Source organism: Aulonocara sp. 'chitande type north' Nkhata Bay, linkage group LG17, assembly GCF_057382095.1.
Source record: "Aulonocara sp. 'chitande type north' Nkhata Bay isolate Kocher_YH1m ecotype deep benthic linkage group LG17, A_spYH_male_GT1.1, whole genome shotgun sequence".
In the NCBI taxonomy this organism is placed as follows: Eukaryota; Metazoa; Chordata; class Actinopteri; order Cichliformes; family Cichlidae; genus Aulonocara; species Aulonocara sp. 'chitande type north' Nkhata Bay.
Window position 1 is genome coordinate 36,706,349 of NC_141360.1, and position 19,246 is coordinate 36,725,594.

Below are 19,246 nucleotides of genomic sequence, written 5' to 3' on the forward strand. Positions count from 1 at the left end.
AGAAAGAAAATAAGGTATTTCAATGATGGCCATCTTTTGTATACATGCTCACCGATTATCAAAGTACAGAAGTATTCACTGTGCATGCTGTTAGAGTTTAACCATAAATCAGTTACATAAGAAAAAAAATGCTTGAAGCTAAACACAGAATCAAACCTGTGACCTTCCAGCCTCGCCCCTCCACCTTAGCGCCCAGACTGTATCGTCTTTTTGACGCCTCCTTACACACCACCACCTTGTTCCTTCTCCTCCCTGTTTACACCCTCCAGTGTCAACACCGGCTCAGCACCATGGCAACACACACCAGTGTGAGGAGAAAGGAACACCAGCCTCCGCCGGTTAAAAAAAAAAGAAACAACTTTGAAGTCGGGTCCAACAGCAAGAGAGAAAAATGCCTTTGATGTGGCTTGCTAGCTCATGTTTTATGTTACTGCAGGTGTTAAAATGGTTAACAGTGCAAAATTCTGCCTACTCATAGCAAAAAGTTTTACAGCCTCAGTGTGAAGCAGGTCGTGCTATCACAGGTGAGTGACATGCCTATTGTCAGGCTTAGGTTTTACCTTTAAACTGATCATTTTGATCAACTAACGGGGAAAGAGCATTCAAATGGTATGCAGCTCCCAGCAATAAGCACATGCCTCACTGTGGAGTCCTGCGTTTATCTAACCAACCAGGTGCTGAACATCTGCTTGGAACTGTCAGCTGGGTTTACTTATGCGAGCTTCTTGTTAGGCTCTGGAGATATCCAAGCACGAGTCATCTTTTCAGCATCAAAATCTGTTCGATTAGTTATGAAGTGATATGGTGGACTTCAACAGAGGGGCCATATGGCTCAGCAAATGCACGATGTCGTTACATTTTAATTTGCTATATTTGCATGCTATGTATTTCATTTTTAAAATAATAGATCTAAACACAGCATTATAACATTAGATTCTTCACCGCGGTCTCCTGGATGATAAACTACAATCCTGATAGGAAATCTAAAATGGATGCAGCGAGACCCGTGGTTATCACTGTGATAACCAATGAATGCTTCAAACAGGACATGTTTATCTTTTAGCCATTCGTCTTTAATGAAGTGAAAGTACATATTTGAACCAAAACTGTGAGTTCCCTCTTAAACCTAGCCATCACATAACCTAATCCCATGCACATCTTTGAAGTGTGGAAGACAACAATGGTCACACCTGGATTTGAACCCAGACTATTCTGGGCATGAGGTTATCGTGCTAACTACTGCACCACTGTGTTTCTATTGTTATAGCCTACATGCATAATTGAATGTCCCTAGTGCCCATACCTAACCAAACGGGGGGGGGGAGAGAATGAGTGACAAGTGGAAGTGCAAAGAAAACATTGGTACATGATAGGAATTGAGTGTTTTAAGGCTAATATTAAGTGACACTTTAAAATGAAACAAAGCAGCCGTTTCAGACCAAGCATCAGAATGTGGCAAGGTGGGAGCGAGAATGTGTCGCACGTGCACATCTGGCCAGCCACTAATCTGAATGTTTGATTTGAGTCAGTGTGAAAAACGAGACAACACACTGCAGGGAGGAGATTCATTCAAGTGCTCGTTCTCTCTTGACTTCTCCGTCTCAGCGATCTCTTTAAAACGAGATCAAAGTCGCCCTTCTGTCTCCTCTCATTCCTGACGGGCGCGAGAGATCAGAGGCCAGACGACCGAGTCGCACGGTGGTGCTGCGCACATACGCACGCAAGCCAAATCTCATCATACTGCTATATGCAGGCGCAGAATACACACAGATACCTGCATGCGCACAAAGACACAAACAGACATGGGCGCTGGCTTCAAGATCAAACAAAGGTGGGTAGTGTCAGTCTGTTCAACCTGTCTGTGAAATCTCTGCACGGCACAGAGTGTTCCTGCTACTGCAGCTCCACTCCCTGTCTTCTCCCACCCTCCCCTCCTCCTCATCCTCCTCCTGCTCGGCTGATAAACGCAGCTCTGAGATGTAGTGAGAAAATGATGAGTCCTAAACTCGTGCTATCATTGTGCTTTTAATAAAAGAAAAGAGCATGGGGTCAAAATGACAGTTATATGTAATCTGTGATAATAAAGCAATTAACTGTGATAAATCAGTGAAAATCGCAAATCTGTTGCCATCTGCTGCAAATCTGCGGTCAGCTACATTCGAAAAAATTCATTTTAACTACTTACAATTGGAGACCAGACAGAACCTGATAGATTTGAAAGAGAAATTCTGAAATTCCTTCACAAATATTGACTTGGTTGATATTCAACTGCAGAAAGATTCACACGCTCTTCAACCTTGGTTTTATACTATTTTAACTAGAAGAAACCTGGGTGGCAATCAACTGAGTTGCAAGGAGGTACGCACTCATCGGTCCAGACTGACTCATATTGATTGTAACATGTTGGAAATCTGTCTGCGTTTATAAATTAGGTTTCTAAATATGAAAAATTGCAATGCATTCAAAGTCAAACACTAATTTTTCCTCATTACAGGGCATTTTCATACTAGTGTGACAGCGCTATAAGGAGTCTCAAGAACATCCATCACCACACGAACATGAAACATCCTGCCAACTGAAACATTCACTTCAAAGCTGAGCTGTCTGTTAAAATAAAAACAAAAAACAAAAACTGATGATTCGTGATGGTAGGGATGATTCATTCATGGCCGTGCCCTGCAGCAGATTGGCGATCTGTCCAGAGGGTACCAAGCCTCTCGCTGTACGACAGCTGGGATAGACTCCAGCCCCAGAATTGGATAAGTGGGAAAAAAATGGATGTACAGATGGATGGATGGGATGATTCATGTCCATGCACATGTATAAACCCTACAAGAAACAGATAACCTGTCCAGGGTTGACCCCTTTTTCCCTATGGCAGCTGGGACACGCCCCAGCAACCCCGAAATCCTGAATTGGAAAAGCAGGAAATGAAAGGATGGCTTTTTGGTACACAAACAAAAGTATTTTGGGGGTGACATTTCAACATTCATCTTTAGACTGGGCTGCAAACGTACCACTAAAATAAATTTAGTGGTAATTTCCCACTTTTTCTCCCTGATATAAACAGATTTTACATTTTTATCATCAGCATTTTAGCGTCTTCCAGTTTAGTGTTTTTGTGTAACGATACAACTTTACACTTCCACACAGGCTCCTCTTAACAGGCAGTTGTAGTAGATGCTATGGATGGCATAGGATGTGCAGTTACAAAGCCCACTGAGCATTTGCACTGGTGCATCTAAGATGAATCTCATTGGAACTCATCCATTCTCAAAATGGTGGGTGTTTTAATTGCATTTTGAGGATTAAGACAAGGTTGTTTCTTACCTGATGCACCACATTCATGTTTGGATGCTTTGAATTCTTTACCAAAATTGCTCCCATGAGCAGTGCGATTAGTGTGACACAGAAGCTGAGGCTAGAGTCTAACTGATTTATCGGCACACTCATGTTATGGACAGACGTCAACTATTTACTGATGTACTGATATCAGCATTTCTAACAGTTGATAAATGAAAATTTTAAAGAGTAAAGAAGAAACACGCTTCAGCCATGTTACAAGTGTTGATGTTGTCTAGTTCGTCCCTGATGACAACACATATTTGGAACAACACAAACACACCAAGCAGCTGATCAGAGCACAGTCACGCAGTGTACATGAGTCAAAAAACAAAGGTTAGGTAAATATTTTTACAGTTCATATGTCTAGAAATAAAAATTGGCCAATGTATTGGAACATTGGAAAGGAACAAATATCGGGTGTTGGTCTTACAAACCATATATTGATCAGGCTCTAGTTTAGGCACACAGTGAAAATCCAATCATCAAGGTGAACAAAAAAGGCAAACTTGAAGGGGAGATTAACCAAAGTATATGAAACAAATAAACATATTCAAATGGGAGCTGTTTAAACTGACTGCTAAATATCACTGTGTGCTGGATTGGTATTGTTGTGTAATATGATAGTCTGCTCCCTACAAATAAGTACATACGAGTGAAAACTAAGTTAATTTCAGATTTATATATTTCATATCAGATGAGCTATCCCAGGAGTCTTTCATGTTGCAGTCTAGATCACCAATATACTTTAAACCATTAAACCTTCTCATCTAAAGCCTTTATTTGGTTACAAAAGTGCACACACTTCCCTGTTTGGAGCCTCGGATACAGACTTTATAATAAACTGCCAAACTGGATTTTTGGTCATTTGTGTTTCAAGGGTCATACAGACTGCAAGTCAGTGCGTTATTTCTCTGTTTCACACAGACCAAATTTCTAATTTCCCCCTCCTTCACCTGAAGCAAACAGCTATAGCTAGGCCCCAGCTGCTTCTCTGTAATCTATCCCATGCTTTCACTTCTCTCCAAAGCCTACATTTTATGAAGCATACTAAAGCAGGAGTGCTGGTTTCTTTCACTCAGGCTCATTGCACATCTTTTGAAGGGTCCTCAAAGTGACCAACCAAGCGGCACCTTGAGGAGTCCTGCATCCAGTTTGGGTCAGCCCTGCAGAGTTTCCACTTTGTCAGGCTTAATTGTTGGCGGCTGAGCATCCAGCTGGGTAAAAGGAAGGCAAACCCAACCGCATCAGAGAGGGAACCAAGTTTAAGGAGTGCCTCACATCAGAGGCGGCGCAGACCACTAACAGACAACAAAAACACATGGTGCCACATCTGGCTTCTAGTTAAGCATGCAGTTTCCCTCAGTGTACCTCAGGACTGTGATTATCGCTGTCCCACTGCCTTACAATGGAACAATGAAGATTGTTGTCTAAGGATAGCTTTTAGAAACAGCAGCCCTGCGATCTAACCGCTGATGAATGAGCAGGAGGAGGAGAATCAGAGATGCCAGGAAATAGAGGGCACAGTGTCCTGGCAGGCTAAAACAAAAAAAGAAAAAGAAAAGGCATTTCTGAGTGTAGAAGATCCTGGTGCCATCAGCTTACTGTCAGTGTATTTTCCTGCTCTGCTTGATGCTAGGCTTTCTCGGTAACCCCGTCAGCGTCCTCGCAGTCACCCCGCTACAGCCGGACCATGTGTTTCACAGCTGAGTTTACTGGCAGGAGAAAAAACCACCACAAAGTCGAGAGAAAATTGAGCAGGGTGCCCCTCCAACCACAGAGGATTGGTCCACATGCATGAGTAGACACATAAACACATCTTGATGCACGTTTTAGTTCTTTTTTTTTCTTGCGTGTGTGTGTGGAGACTGACCAGGGATTCACTACACTGCACGAAAATGAAGGCCAGCATCAGGAATAAACAATACCCTCATTTAAACAGCAGACAAGTGGGCGAGTCCTGTGATCAGAAAGCCTGTATCTGAAAGATCACAAGTGCAAAACACTGAAATGTTGCTCCAATCAAAAAAGTGTTTGGAACAGGTGCTCCTGCCACCAGGTACCAGGTAAAAGTTGAGTGTGAGATTCTGCACACTCCTTAATGTCCGGCTTAGTCAGCTGAGACTGAAGAAGTCACTTGGATGAGTGACGAAACGTTTCTCCCACTGAAAAAGATATGGATTTACTTACCTGGATGATTGAGCATGCATCAAGACCTGAAGTGTTATGTATTATCAGAGGCAGGATCACCTTTATTCTTCAACACAGTCTGAACTCTCTTTTTGCATTTCTTTAAGTAGTTGTGAGCAGGCTTCTTGAAGGACATTCTGAGTTCTTTTTGATGTTGTCTGACTTTTGTTCTGTTCTCCATCAAGATGATCACACACTGATTCAATAATGTTGACTTCAGGGCTCTGGGGAGGCCAATCCATGACTGATAGTGGTTCATTTTATGGTTTTCTATGGTTTTACCACATTGGCAGTGTGTTTGACAGCATTGTCACTCTGAAAAATGAAGCCACTGCCAATCAGGTGTTTTCCAGGTATTATTTTTCTGTGTTTAGAATTCCATCAATTTTGACAAATCCCAACACCACAGGCTGAACTGCAGTACCAAACCATCACAAGCCTTCACTGTGCTTTACAGATGGCCATAGACACTGTTCTACATCACTCTGGACCTCCTACATACATACTGGTGACAATTTGGCAGTGACAACAGGTCTTCACTGAGGCAGTGTTCCTCAGTGTTTTCTTCCCTTTCACCGAAACTATTTCTGATGAGGCTTCGGTGAACAGTAGATTTATCAACTGAACTAATGTTCTATTACTGTACTAGTGTACAAACCTTTTCATAGATTCAACTAAAGAAGTGACAAGAAAACAATGATTTTTTGTAACAGGTTGCTAGTAATAAAGTGCCTAGAGACACTTCTTTTAGCTGCTCCCTTTAGGGGTCACCATAGCGATATATCTGCCTCACCTTATCCCCAATATCTTCCTGTATCATGCCAATCCCGCCTCACTACATCGCACGACCTGATATCGTCGTGTTGGTGTTGTTCCCAGATCATCATACTAAATGGTGTTCCAGGATCAACATTGCAAGTGACCAATCAGAATGTTGTGACGTCAGACTTTTGCAACTTCGAGAAAAACCACCGTAAAACAAAAAAACTGTACTTAAACTGCGAGAAACCGCCTCTGTTCGCCGATCAATGGACCCTGACCCTAACCCTTTAATAAACGGTAAGCAGAATTGATATTGTCCTTGCAACATTGGAATTTCATAAATGCACGAATGGCTTGGTGCGCAAAAGAATAACGTCACAACAATGTGATTGGTCACTTGCAATGTTGAACCTGGAACAACATTTTCATGATGATCTGGGAACAACACCAACACGATGATATCAGATCATCCCACTACATCCATTAACCTTCTCTGTGGTCTTCCCTTTGCTTGGCATCTCCACCTTCAGCATCCTTTGTCCAACATATCCACTATCTCTCCTCTCATTCCAAACCATCTCATCCTTGTCTCTGCAACTTTGTCTCCAAATTGCTCGACCTGAGCTGACCCTCTGATGTACTCATTTCTCATCCTGTCTGTCATGCCCACTCCTAACTAAAACCATAACATCTTCAATTCTGCCACCTCAGTCTTTCAATCTGACCAACATCTCAAAACCATGCATCATAGCAGCTCTCACTACCGTCTTTGTAAATCTGCTATCCTTCAAGCAGTCACCACCCTCCTGGCACTCTCTTACAAAGCCGATCCCTGATATAGTCCCACCCCCAACTCGAATCCATCCATCACTCCTACTGCACACCTTACCACTGTCCTCAAAAATGCCCTGCACTACAGTACTACAGATCCAGAAAGACACAGTGCAACTCGTCACCTCTTCTTAACCTGGAAAACTCTTTCCCATGTCTTCATGGTACAGCTCATCAAAACCTTCTGTAGTCACTACAGCTTTTCAAATCACTCTTGTTCCTGAGACAAGAATGATGCTCACACACCAGTACACTTCTTCTCCATTCCTCAGGTGTCCTCAGACCCTCAACCTAACGTCACTCACTTCGATTTCCAAAGCCCTAAAAACGCAAAGTTCCTGACCATAAGTGAAAAACTAACCAATGGACAAAGAAAACTTTGAAAGACCTTCAGACACCTTTGGAGAGCTATTGCTCAAAGCCACTTTTAAAGTGAGAAGGAGGTCTGGCTCTTTGGAAACAAAATATTTTAAGAAATGATAGGCGGGTTGAGACTTTTGCACAGTATTTAACATGACGTGTAAAACCTACTACAGGAAAGGGTACTAAGAATCTGAAATGAGTCTACAGATGTAATACAAGATAGCCTCAGACCTGTGAAACTTGCTTCTCTGACTTTGTTGAGACACTGATGATTAACTTCCAGGGGAAGTAAAGTGAGCATGAACCACAGAACATTCACAAACTGTGACAACAAGAACCACATTGATAATCGCAGAAAATTATCTCACATTTTGGCATTCAGCTTCAAGAAATACCCCCGACTCCAGAAAGTCAGCAGTCCAAACAGAGTGACTGTGCATCTTAGATAAGTGAAATGAATCCCACTTTGTGCCACAGCCTGATAAGACGGGCGCTGTGAGTGAATCACAAAATCTCTGCTGCGCCACTGCCTCGGAGTGCAATAAATAAGAAAAGCCCTGTGCGTCAGAGAAAAAAAAAAAAAAAACAGGTGAATTTACAGTGATTACTCATGGTGCCTGGTCACTCTGCATCAGCTCGCCGCGACATGATGATCCCCGCTTGAGCTGGTCTGCGGCTGAGGCGGCGGTGGAAGCATCATAACAAATACAGTGTACATCTCATAACAGCTAAACTCACCTAGATGGGTGTTGTAGCATCAATAATAGGTACACTGACTCATGTATTAGTCAGTACGCTGACTCATACTGGTGCTCTCCTAAAGAAAAAACAGTCTTGCTAGAGCTATAAGTCATGAATTTTAAAGAAGGACAAGTTTGCTCATTTTTTTCCTTCTACTAATTTTCTGCTTTGGCAATTATCTATCTATCTATATATATATATATATATATATCTATATGTTTGGTGAACCCCATATTCCTATGCCTCCAGAAAACCCCTTTCCATATGGTGGAGTTAACAGTAGGCAGAGAGGTGGGCTCTCTGCTGCCTCACTGCTAGATTAGACAGGCCTTTACTTGCCCTTTCTTATGTCTTAGAGGGCCTTGCAGTCAAAACAGCTGACATCATCACAGAGGAAGCTGGGAAGATTTACCGCAAGGTGAGACTTAGGTTAGAAAAATGTGTTTTGATCCCCACAGGGCCAGAGGAAGGGCCTTTCCAAAAAGCATGCCAATCAAGGGTAGGTGATGGTTCGGGTTTGCAAGACCAAGCAGACGTCATGTAGAACCGGGCCGTGTGGTATAAGTGAGGGTTAATGTTGGTGGAAATAAGAATGATGTTGATATTGAATATAATGGACAATACACAGCTGTGATCTGGCCTAGCTTCAAAATATTTATGCGATATCAGGGCAAGAGAAGCACCGTCTAGTCCTGTCCAGATGGTTTAAAGCTGGAGCGTCTTTATTTCATAAGACTATACTGCCATCCTGTGGTAATGCATGATTGCTGCAACATACACAAAAACTCCCAAAGCTGAAAGCGTCCGCATTCCGATGACGTCGGTCAGTTTTTGATAAACTTCACATAATGAATCTTTATTGAAACATCGTTGCTTTTTAAAACCATATAAGACAAAGACAACGAGTCTGAGCACACTGGAGAAAAGCAACACCCAGCATGGTGAGAGCGTAAAAGGTGTGTGTTTTTTTTTCCTCTGTTAATCATCCTCCGCTGGAAATCGACGTCCTCTCGGCTCTCGTTGTTTCGTTAAGTGCATGTGGTTGACAGTTTTATGAAGGAGGGGCTTCGAATGTGCAGCAATGTCAACAGTTTGTTCTTCCTGGTCCCCGTTTGTGACATCAAAGCTCTCCGTGTGGACTCGCGGTTGCCTCAGATGCTTCCGACTCCTCGGCTGTATCTAACATAGGAAAACTTATAGAATTAATCACACTGCAGTCAGTGAAGCACACAAAGTAAACATGTTGCTTAAATAACATCCTCACATCCTACATTACTACTGAAAACTTGTTAGAATGGGTATTGTGCTACCTCATGCCAACACTCATCCTCACCTGGCTGTTGTGTTTGCACACACTCCCCATCTTGCTCCTCGTAGCCTTCAAAGCAGATGCACGTGTAGCTGCCTTGATTGTTGACACACTCCTGGTGCTCTTTTGTGCACACTGGCTCTGACTGCGAACACTCATCCACATCTGGCAAAGATTTAAATAAATACATTAAAAATAAATAAATAAAAATCGAATATATAGATAAAATGTATAGAGAAGTTTTTCATGGGTGCAACCCAAAAATGCATTATCCTTACAAATGTGACATCAGTTAAGGGGAACTAAAACAGACTTTCCAAGGGTAGAATTAAGAGGTTCTGTCCATCCACAGCAGTCTGGAGCTCACAATATCTTTTTTTATTACAACAATTAAAGACACATAAAGGGAAGATGTAAATATGCAAATATAAAGTGATCTAAAGTTAAGCCTGCATCCTACTGTGATGAGAGACTCATGCTTACAGTATGCACATCAATGACATGTCATAGGGCGAGAGGCAGGGTCCACCCTGGACAGGTTGCCAGCATGGAAGCACTAAGAATTTACTTCCAAGGACTGCTTCTTTTGGCTTCATTTGTATTAAACTCAAAGTGGAGACTGATACTTTAACGTAGTGTCAGAAATCTTTCAAATAGTGAATAATACCTGTGCAGGTTCCCTCTGTGTCTTGGTACCCGCTGGCACAAGCCTGGCAGTTATCGGGACCGGCTCCAGTGCAGCCGGAGCAAACTTTATCACAGGCTTTGAGGAACAAACATACCGAATAAAGTTAGATAGGTCTCACAAAACTGTCAGTAAATGGATAACAATCAGACATTGTAATATGAAACACCTAACAGCGATAAGTTCACTGGAAGCAAATTTCCACACTGCTCCAAAAGCTACTGTTTGGCATATGACCTCTTACCCTTGCAAGAGTAGGAACCTTCTGTGTTGAGGCAGTACTGATCTTCTTTGCATGGAACAGGGTCTTTGGAACACTCATTTACATCTGCAACACATCAGACAGAGAGCCATCAAACAGGCTGGCAACCACACAGCGCCATCTGCTGATCATTCTTTGTGTGCTTTACCACAGAGTGAAAACACAAAAAAATGTGAGTGTCTGCAGATTAGATCTCAGGGGCAAAACTGGATGTTAATGGTGGAGGTCAGAGGGGAATGGTTTGACAAAATTAAAACCTTGGCTGGACATAATAAGTATTACCTCTGTGGTTATCAACTTTCCCTGTTAAGCCAGGCGTTTTGATTCAGGCTCTGTGTGTACATATGCTATACTGTATTCCCAAAAAGATAGGAAATTAATTTTGATTGAGTGAATGCAAAATGAATCATACTATATAACTATTTAAAAATGGCAGTTTATAAAACTGTCACGTAGGTTTTCATTTTGACCGACCTGAGTTTTGTTTATAGGAAATGCTTCCTATATAACACTTAGAGGGACTGAACTAGCATTAAATCCACCTATTAATAATGATGAACTGATGATCATCACAGTCAATAGGTAATGCTAAGTCTTCACATGGGTGTGTTTGGGGCAGCCCATCAGTGCCAATATGAAATTGCGATCATATTCAGTATCAGTATTTTCCAAGGTTTTCTGAACATTGTGGATACTGAGGACTTATCATTTTACGACACCAAGTTATGACCCCAACATCTGAATGTTGCCGCAGAAATTGAGACTCGTCAGACCAGGAAACATCTTTCCAAACTCCTAGTTTCCAACTTCTGGTGAGCCGGTGAGAACTCAGATTCCTGTTCTTAGGTCACAGGGGTAGCACACGGTGTGGTTTTCTGCTGCTGTAGCCCACCTGCTTCAAACTTCAATGTGTTGTGCGTTCAGAAATGCTCTTATGCATATCTTGGTTATAACAAGCGGGTATTTGAGTTACTGTTGCCTTTCCACTCGCTCAAAGCAGTCTGGCCATTCTCTTCTGAACTTTGGCATTTTCATCAAGAGAACTGCAGCTCACTGGACATTTTCTATGTTTCAGACCGTTCTCTGTAAACCTCAAAGAGTTCTTATATGCATCATATATATGATATAGATCATTATATTTTAATTGTGTTCAAAAACATTTTTCTTCTGGCTTTATCTATTGTGGGTGCAGAATGAGGGTGAAAGCAAAAATGTTTGACTATTACACTGCCTCAAGATTCACCTGTGACCATTCAAAGAGCAGTTGGTGCCCGTCTCCAGGGGAACCTGATCAAATGGACATCAGTCACTCTCCTGACAGTGTCAAGGTCCCGTTTTGGTGGAGGCTTTGCTTACAGAAGGCAACTTTGTTTTGTAACCAAATGCCACAACACAATGTGTGACTATCAAATACAGCAAGAATCACCATGAAACTTTTGTAAACAGGTAAAATGTGACATTTCCATCCTGGAGAAGTTGAAACGCTTGGATCCAGACACTTCCAATGTTGTAAAGTGAGACGGCTTTTTCCTTTGACATTGAGCAATGTATATTCTTAAATTATGAACTCCGGGAATAAAACCCGTTTGACCTATCCCACTTGAGTTCTATGAGAATCATACGTGCTGCCTGCAAACCTGATAACATAATGGTTGTGGACCACTATCAGTGTCCCATCAAAGTCAAAGTTATGGACTTTGGCCTATCATGTCATGTGTCCGCAGTAGTTCCTCGTGTCTGTGCACAGGCTCTTTGGTACAGGCCACCAGAGGATATGCTTCAGATTCCATTTAATTATTGAAACGTGGTCTCTGGGCTAAATAGCTTTGGAGCGTGCTACGAGGCTGCTGCTTTACCCGGGTAATCCGGTTCATCATACACACTCAGGGCCAGCCACCAGGCTATCCTTGAGACTGTCCTTGAGAAAAAGAAGAAAGCTGCAGTGTTCACTGCTGAATATATTTAAAACAAAAGAATAATTTGAATATCAGACAGGACTCACCCACAAGAAACCCGACACTTAAAGCTTAAGTGTCTTGTTGACCTGATTGAAAATGAGAACAGGATGCCACAGTGATCAGCATTTGTTGGTAAGCCTGATTAAACTAATGCTGGACTTGGATGCTAACCGGCGGATCGAACCCTTGGATGTTCTTGGGCATGCCTTCTTTGACCCCAGCCAAAAGGTCAACATTCATTTTCACACCACACATAGCAGCGGTAAGTTTCACACCCTGACCTCTTGCAACCCACTACAGGTCCCCAACAGGTGGGTTGGGGACCGCTGACGTATAGGATCTGGTTAAGGCAACTTAACACACACCTCATTTGATTGTAATTACACTAGTGTAGCATTTTAACGAAGTATTGATTATGAAATTGTTCAAATATGATTTTGGTGTTTTTTTCCCCTTTCATTCCATTTCTGTGGTATTTATTCACTTCTGTCATCCTGTATTTAATGTATATAAGATTTAGATGATTCTGATCATAATTAAACCAATCAATCAAGGCTTTATTCGACACGTGCAGGTTGCCCTGCAGTGAAATGGGACACCCCCCCCCCGACCTTACACACACACAACACAGACATCACATGGGGATACAGGTCGGAGATCGGTAGCGTTACAGAAAAAAAAAACAAAAGAAACACTGAAATATACACTACAATGGGAAAGTACAAGAGGAAAAAAAAAAAAAAAAAAAAAAGAGAGACCTCTACTCATGCTGGGCTCCTGGGAGGACAGCATAAGAACGGGAAACTAAAAAACTCCTCTGCACAAAAAGCACATACATGTCCACAGCACAACATTATGGAACACGTGACAAGCCACAGGGTCGGGTGGGGGGTGAGGAGTAATCCGAAGCAAACACAGCAGCCATCCTGCCCAGCGCTACCATTCCAGCGCGGGCTCAGACCCGCCGTGTTCCCAGGAGGGAACAAGCATCGAAGGCGTTTGCAAAGGGAGGGGCGATGAGTGTGTGCATATCAGTGTATATGTATGTGTGTGCGAGACAGTGTCCTTCGCCCTGCTAGGCTAAGTAAACAGTCTTCCAGCCAACCCAGGTGGCCTTGCATGGAATGGGAAGGAACAGTCTAAACACAGTCGTTATCAGGGTGTTTTTGTTCGGCTCCAGCCTTGCGACCGCAGCTGGCGCTGAAAGGGTATCCACATGAAGTGATGGTGCTTTTTACTTTAGTGCGAACAGCTCATATGAATTTCAAAGCAATTCTAACAGTCCAACACTGGTCTCTAAATCTCCCGTTGGAGAGCCGTTAGCTTCTCCATGATGTTATCAAACTTGCGCCCTGTAATGTTGTCATTCTTGTGCTCAACCAAACCTACTTATTATGGCGTACGCCCCCATAATTTGTGTACACAGCCAAAAGAGTGTGTGTGAGACACTGGAAAATGTACATAAAGGAACGAATCAAGCAGGGGTTGGCAGAGGTACGGGTGAAGGCGCGTCACCCTGCTTTAAAGTAGACATGAAACACCACGTTTTAGTTTTAGTCTCATTTTTCCACTGAGTTATGATTTTAAACTCTTAATTCTTAAATCCAGGCTAATAGACAATGTTAAACCTATGACAGTTCTTTAAAGTAGGACTCCATGGTGTATAAATTGGCCTTTATACATGTAGCCTTTTAGTCCACTTTTAGCTTGACATGGCCATTAATCTCACTTCATAATATACCCCTCAGACTGCTTCAAGCCTTCAAGAAGGCAAGATTAACTCAAACAAACAACCAAGGTATGCAGAAGAGCATCTCTAAAACAGCAGATCAAACCTCGGAGAAGCAGAAGACCACACCGGGTATTAGCCAAGAACAGAAAACTGAGGCTAAATTGGACGAACCTGTGCTAGCATTCTGACTTGTGCTACTAGCATCAAGTTTTAAAATGAACATAAATGTACTTAAAAATAACATTTTCAAGAATTTACGAGGTCTGGTACTGTTCTGAGTTTAAAATATAACTAACCCGTCCATTATTGGTTGATTTCGCAACAATTTGTGTAGTCAATAAATTGTTATGAAACAGCAAAAAGATCGGAGATTTGCAGGTTTATCCAACCAGTGGTATAATAATCAAAGTTGGAACAATGATGGAACCCAAACAGCAAGAACAATAGCTCAGATGACCTCTTTATCTGAGTACTTTTGTTAAGAGAATGTCATGTAGCATGGAGAGCCAGTACACGTTGTCTTACCTACACAAGTTTCCTGGTCGTCTTCCTCCCAGCCTTCCTTGCACTCATCACAGTCCTGATTGTTTGCTCCAGTGCAGGTCTTGCAAGAGAAGTGACATTCTGCAGAAGTGAAGACCAAATTTCCATCAGTACGTTCATGTTGGTGATGAGTTTCTGGTGCAACAGCAGGTAACTTATTTAGTAGGGGTGGGGGAAAAAAATCGATACTGTGTAGTATCGTGATATTTTGTTTGCTAATAATGTATCATTACAGGGACAGCAGAAATTGATATTTTGTTACAAAAAAAGTTTTTGTGGACTGGGACATGCTCTGACTTCAGAGCATGTTGATCAGCTCCTTTTTCTGAGCAAGAACCCTGACATTCCTTCACTGTCCAAATGTGTTTAACTTTTTTTTGGCACCAACATGACAGTTTACTTATTTTAATTTAAGACATGTTTTATTTTAATTAAGTTTAAAACTTTTTTATTTAACGTAAAATTATATTTTGTTTTAATTTACTTTCAAATTCTTCAGTTGCTGAATGGGCTGCATAGTTTTCATAAATTGCATAGTTCAGAATAGCTATAATTGTACCAGATGGTTGCATTCAGTTAAGTTGGACTAGACTGTAATACAAACCGTTCAGTTTGTCAACAATAAAACTGACTGAAATGAGAGAAAGACTGAGAGTGAGACTTTGATATTAGATAAAATGAATATTGATAAAGTTTACCTTTATGTACAGAATCTGAATATCACAAAATATTTAAAAAAAAAATTTTTTTATATCGTATCGTGCGTTAAGTATTGTGATAATATCGTATCGTGGGATGTATGGTGATCCCCACCTCTATTATTTAGGTAAACTGAGTTTTTTATTATTTATTTTTTTTACCTGTGCACAGAGAAAAGCTGTCGTTCCTCACTTCGTTGAAGTAGCCGTCGAGGCAGTCTAGGCAGAACTCGCCCGTATAACCGTGGTGGCAGCTGCACTTCCCGTTTCCCCCACGGGTCCCGTCTCCATCGCACGCACCATTCCCGTGACAGGGTCGCTCAGAACCCCCCACACAGGCTTAAAAATGAAGACAGACAAATTATTTTTGTGCTTTTAAACCAAATTTTACAACTCGCTCTTGGGATCTCTCTTTTTCTGTGCACGGTAGCTTCTGCAGCTTTTTTGGTAGATTTTTTTCTTTTAAAAAAAACAAAAAAAAACAAAAACACTCAATGCCACTGTTTTTCTATACATAGTAATACAGAGACCACTGATGTTTGAACTATATAGTTCAGTAATGGTAATGTTTATGTCAAAAACTCTCACTAAATATAAAAGCATCTTTCTTTAAAGGTCCTGTGGCACAACAAATAGAAGATCGGTAATGTGTGAAATCATAAATTTGTATTACATCCTTTTTCCTCATGTGTTGCACTTCTGTAGGTGGTTGCCAAGTAGTCGTTGTCCATGTTAATTTGGTTTGAAAGGAGGCTCAAATACGGCTGATAAGTTGCAAATATGGCCCCCCACTCTATACTGTCCCTGACTCCTCATCTCACATCTTAGTGAGCCTCATTTTAAAGTGATGTCAGTATAATAAGATGTGTGCCACAGATGCATCGTAAACTGTTTTGTTAAACTGCCTTTAAGATGTCAGGTGTAACATTGCTCATGACATAGCTCATGTTTAGGGCCACTTGCTCTGTGTGTACATATGCTATACTGTATTCCCAAAAAGATAGGAAATTAATTTTGATTGAGTGAATGCAAAATGAATCATACTATATAACTATTTAAAAATGGCAGTTTATAAAACTGTCACGTAGGTTTTCATTTTGACCGACCTGAGTTTTGTTTATAGGAAATGCTTCCTATATAACACTTAGAGGGACTGAACTAGCATTAAATCCACCTATTAATAATGATGAACTGATGATCATCACAGTCAATAGGTAATGCTAAGTCTTCACATGGGTGTGTTTGGGGCAGCCCATCAGTGCCAATATGAAATTGCGATCATATTCAGTATCAGTATTTTCCAAGGTTTTCTGAACATTGTGGATACTGAGGACTTATCATTTTACGACACCAAGTTATGACCCCAACATCTGAATGTTGCCGCAGAAATTGAGACTCGTCAGACCAGGAAACATCTTTCCAAACTCCTAGTTTCCAACTTCTGGTGAGCCGGTGAGAACTCAGATTCCTGTTCTTAGGTCACAGGGGTAGCACACGGTGTGGTTTTCTGCTGCTGTAGCCCACCTGCTTCAAACTTCAATGTGTTGTGCGTTCAGAAATGCTCTTATGCATATCTTGGTTATAACAAGCGGGTATTTGAGTTACTGTTGCCTTTCCACTCGCTCAAAGCAGTCTGGCCATTCTCTTCTGAACTTTGGCATTTTCATCAAGAGAACTGCAGCTCACTGGACATTTTCTATGTTTCAGACCGTTCTCTGTAAACCTCAAAGAGTTCTTATATGCATCATATATATGATATAGATCATTATATTTTAATTGTGTTCAAAAACATTTTTCTTCTGGCTTTATCTATTGTGGGTGCAGAATGAGGGTGAAAGCAAAAATGTTTGACTATTACACTGCCTCAAGATTCACCTGTGACCATTCAAAGAGCAGTTGGTGCCCGTCTCCAGGGGAACCTGATCAAATGGACATCAGTCACTCTCCTGACAGTGTCAAGGTCCCGTTTTGGTGGAGGCTTTGCTTACAGAAGGCAACTTTGTTTTGTAACCAAATGCCACAACACAATGTGTGACTATCAAATACAGCAAGAATCACCATGAAACTTTTGTAAACAGGTAAAATGTGACATTTCCATCCTGGAGAAGTTGAAACGCTTGGATCCAGACACTTCCAATGTTGTAAAGTGAGACGGCTTTTTCCTTTGACATTGAGCAATGTATATTCTTAAATTATGAACTCCGGGAATAAAACCCGTTTGACCTATCCCACTTGAGTTCTATGAGAATCATACGTGCTGCCTGCAAACCTGATAGCACACACACCGACATTTATTCCTGAGTGACAGTTGGGTGAAGACAGGAGGCGCAAATTAGAAATGGACTGTTTGCAAGTAGATGTTTTACAGATCTGACGACTTGGGACAGCATTGGAAAAATGCAAAAGTTGTATGACACAAGCAACCTGTTTTCATAATAACATTGGAAGCCCTAAAATTAAGATGAAACACGGGGGGGGGGGGAATAACTGGAGCACTGGGGGGTGTATCTGTAAATTCTCACCATTGCAGTCGGGTCCAAATGTTCCCTTTGGACAGCACACTTTGATGGTCTCTATGCAGAACCACTTGTGCAGATCGGGATGTTTCGTTTTCCTGTGTTGCAACAGGAAAACAAGGCAGGAAGAGACGAGGTTTAACAGCAGGTTAACAACGCAAACAACCCTGATCAGCATCTGCCAGCCTGCCTGACCATGTGTCCATCACTCATTAGGTCCCCTTTAAAATCCAACCACATCATTTGCATCAACCCACCTCTTGAACCACCAAGTCTCGAAATGCTCCTCGTGCTCCTCAACCATGTGGTTGCACTCAAAGCTGCTGCTGTCGCACAGCCCCTCCACGATCTCCATCAGCCGAATCTCGCTGGGGTGGAAGGAAAGCAGCAGACGAGACAAGTGCACAAGTTAGTTTGAGATTGTAAACATACATCTCAAAATGTACAAGAAGATTTATATTTGCATGAAAAGAAAAGAAAACAACTTCATTTGATGGAAAGCAGGTCTGGTGAAAAGTAAACAAGTAAACAGCTCAGATCACAGGACCTGTGGCAGGGTGACCTGTAGGCTGGGCTCTTGGCTGTCTCACCTCGTCTCATATTTAGACAATTTCCTCTCCTCCCAGGCTGTGTTTCCTCCTCCAAAGTTCTGGTTTGCTGTTCTCTCGAAGCCCTGACATACAACGCAGACATTTTAATTTTTGAGCCCAGAAATAAGAAGGACCCTGCACTGAGTAAAGGACACCCAGGCATCTTACATTAGACTGACGTATGTTCATGTCAACACAATGAAAAACAACACAAAGGAAGAAGGTCTGCAAACGCTCACTGACCTTGTTGAAGTTCTCGGTGATTTGCCGGCAGGTGTTGCAGGCGCTTTTTAAATCCTTCTTGGCGTCAGTAACTTGACAAAGTAAGACAAGAGTTAAGCAAGACAAAAGGCGCAGCAGCCGCAGCTCTGGACCGGTGGACAGCATCTCAGCAGATCAATTCACACAATTTCATATCAGGAGACGAGCGCTCCAGCCACTAGCACGCAAGCTTTTCACTGATGTTAAAGTGCTGCAGCGGTCGGACACATCTATGCGAGGTGTTCCTAACATTAGATGAAAAATAGCGTTATCTATGCAAAGCGTGACAAAATGGTATTTACATGCCGGTTACATGGGAAAAAAAACAACAACCCTGAAGCGGTTCTAGTTTTCCGCGTCAGCGTCTTAATCGAATTGTGGCTTGTGGTGATTGGCTGTAACCGCCTGTCAATAAAATGGAAAACCAATCGTGAGTCGCCACGCGCGGGACAATAGAAAAAAA

The 19,246-nt window shown here is 41.9% G+C and overlaps 1 protein-coding gene across 1 annotated transcript; it reads right to left on the reverse strand.

Annotated features, from left to right (window-relative positions):
• Positions 1-8,897: 8,897 nt before the first annotated feature.
• Positions 8,898-19,169, reverse strand: creld2 (CRELD disulfide isomerase 2). Its single transcript, XM_086269728.1, has 10 exons — positions 18,766-19,169; positions 18,523-18,605; positions 18,190-18,300; positions 17,939-18,030; positions 15,579-15,755; positions 14,701-14,799; positions 10,468-10,551; positions 10,206-10,301; positions 9,563-9,703; positions 8,898-9,408 (listed from the first exon to the last, which is right to left on the reverse strand). The coding sequence occupies exons 1-10, from the start codon at positions 18,907-18,909 to the stop codon at positions 9,350-9,352; spliced, it is 1,086 nt and encodes a 361-aa protein (XP_086125854.1). The 5' UTR covers positions 18,910-19,169; the 3' UTR covers positions 8,898-9,349.
• Positions 19,170-19,246: the final 77 nt, after the last annotated feature.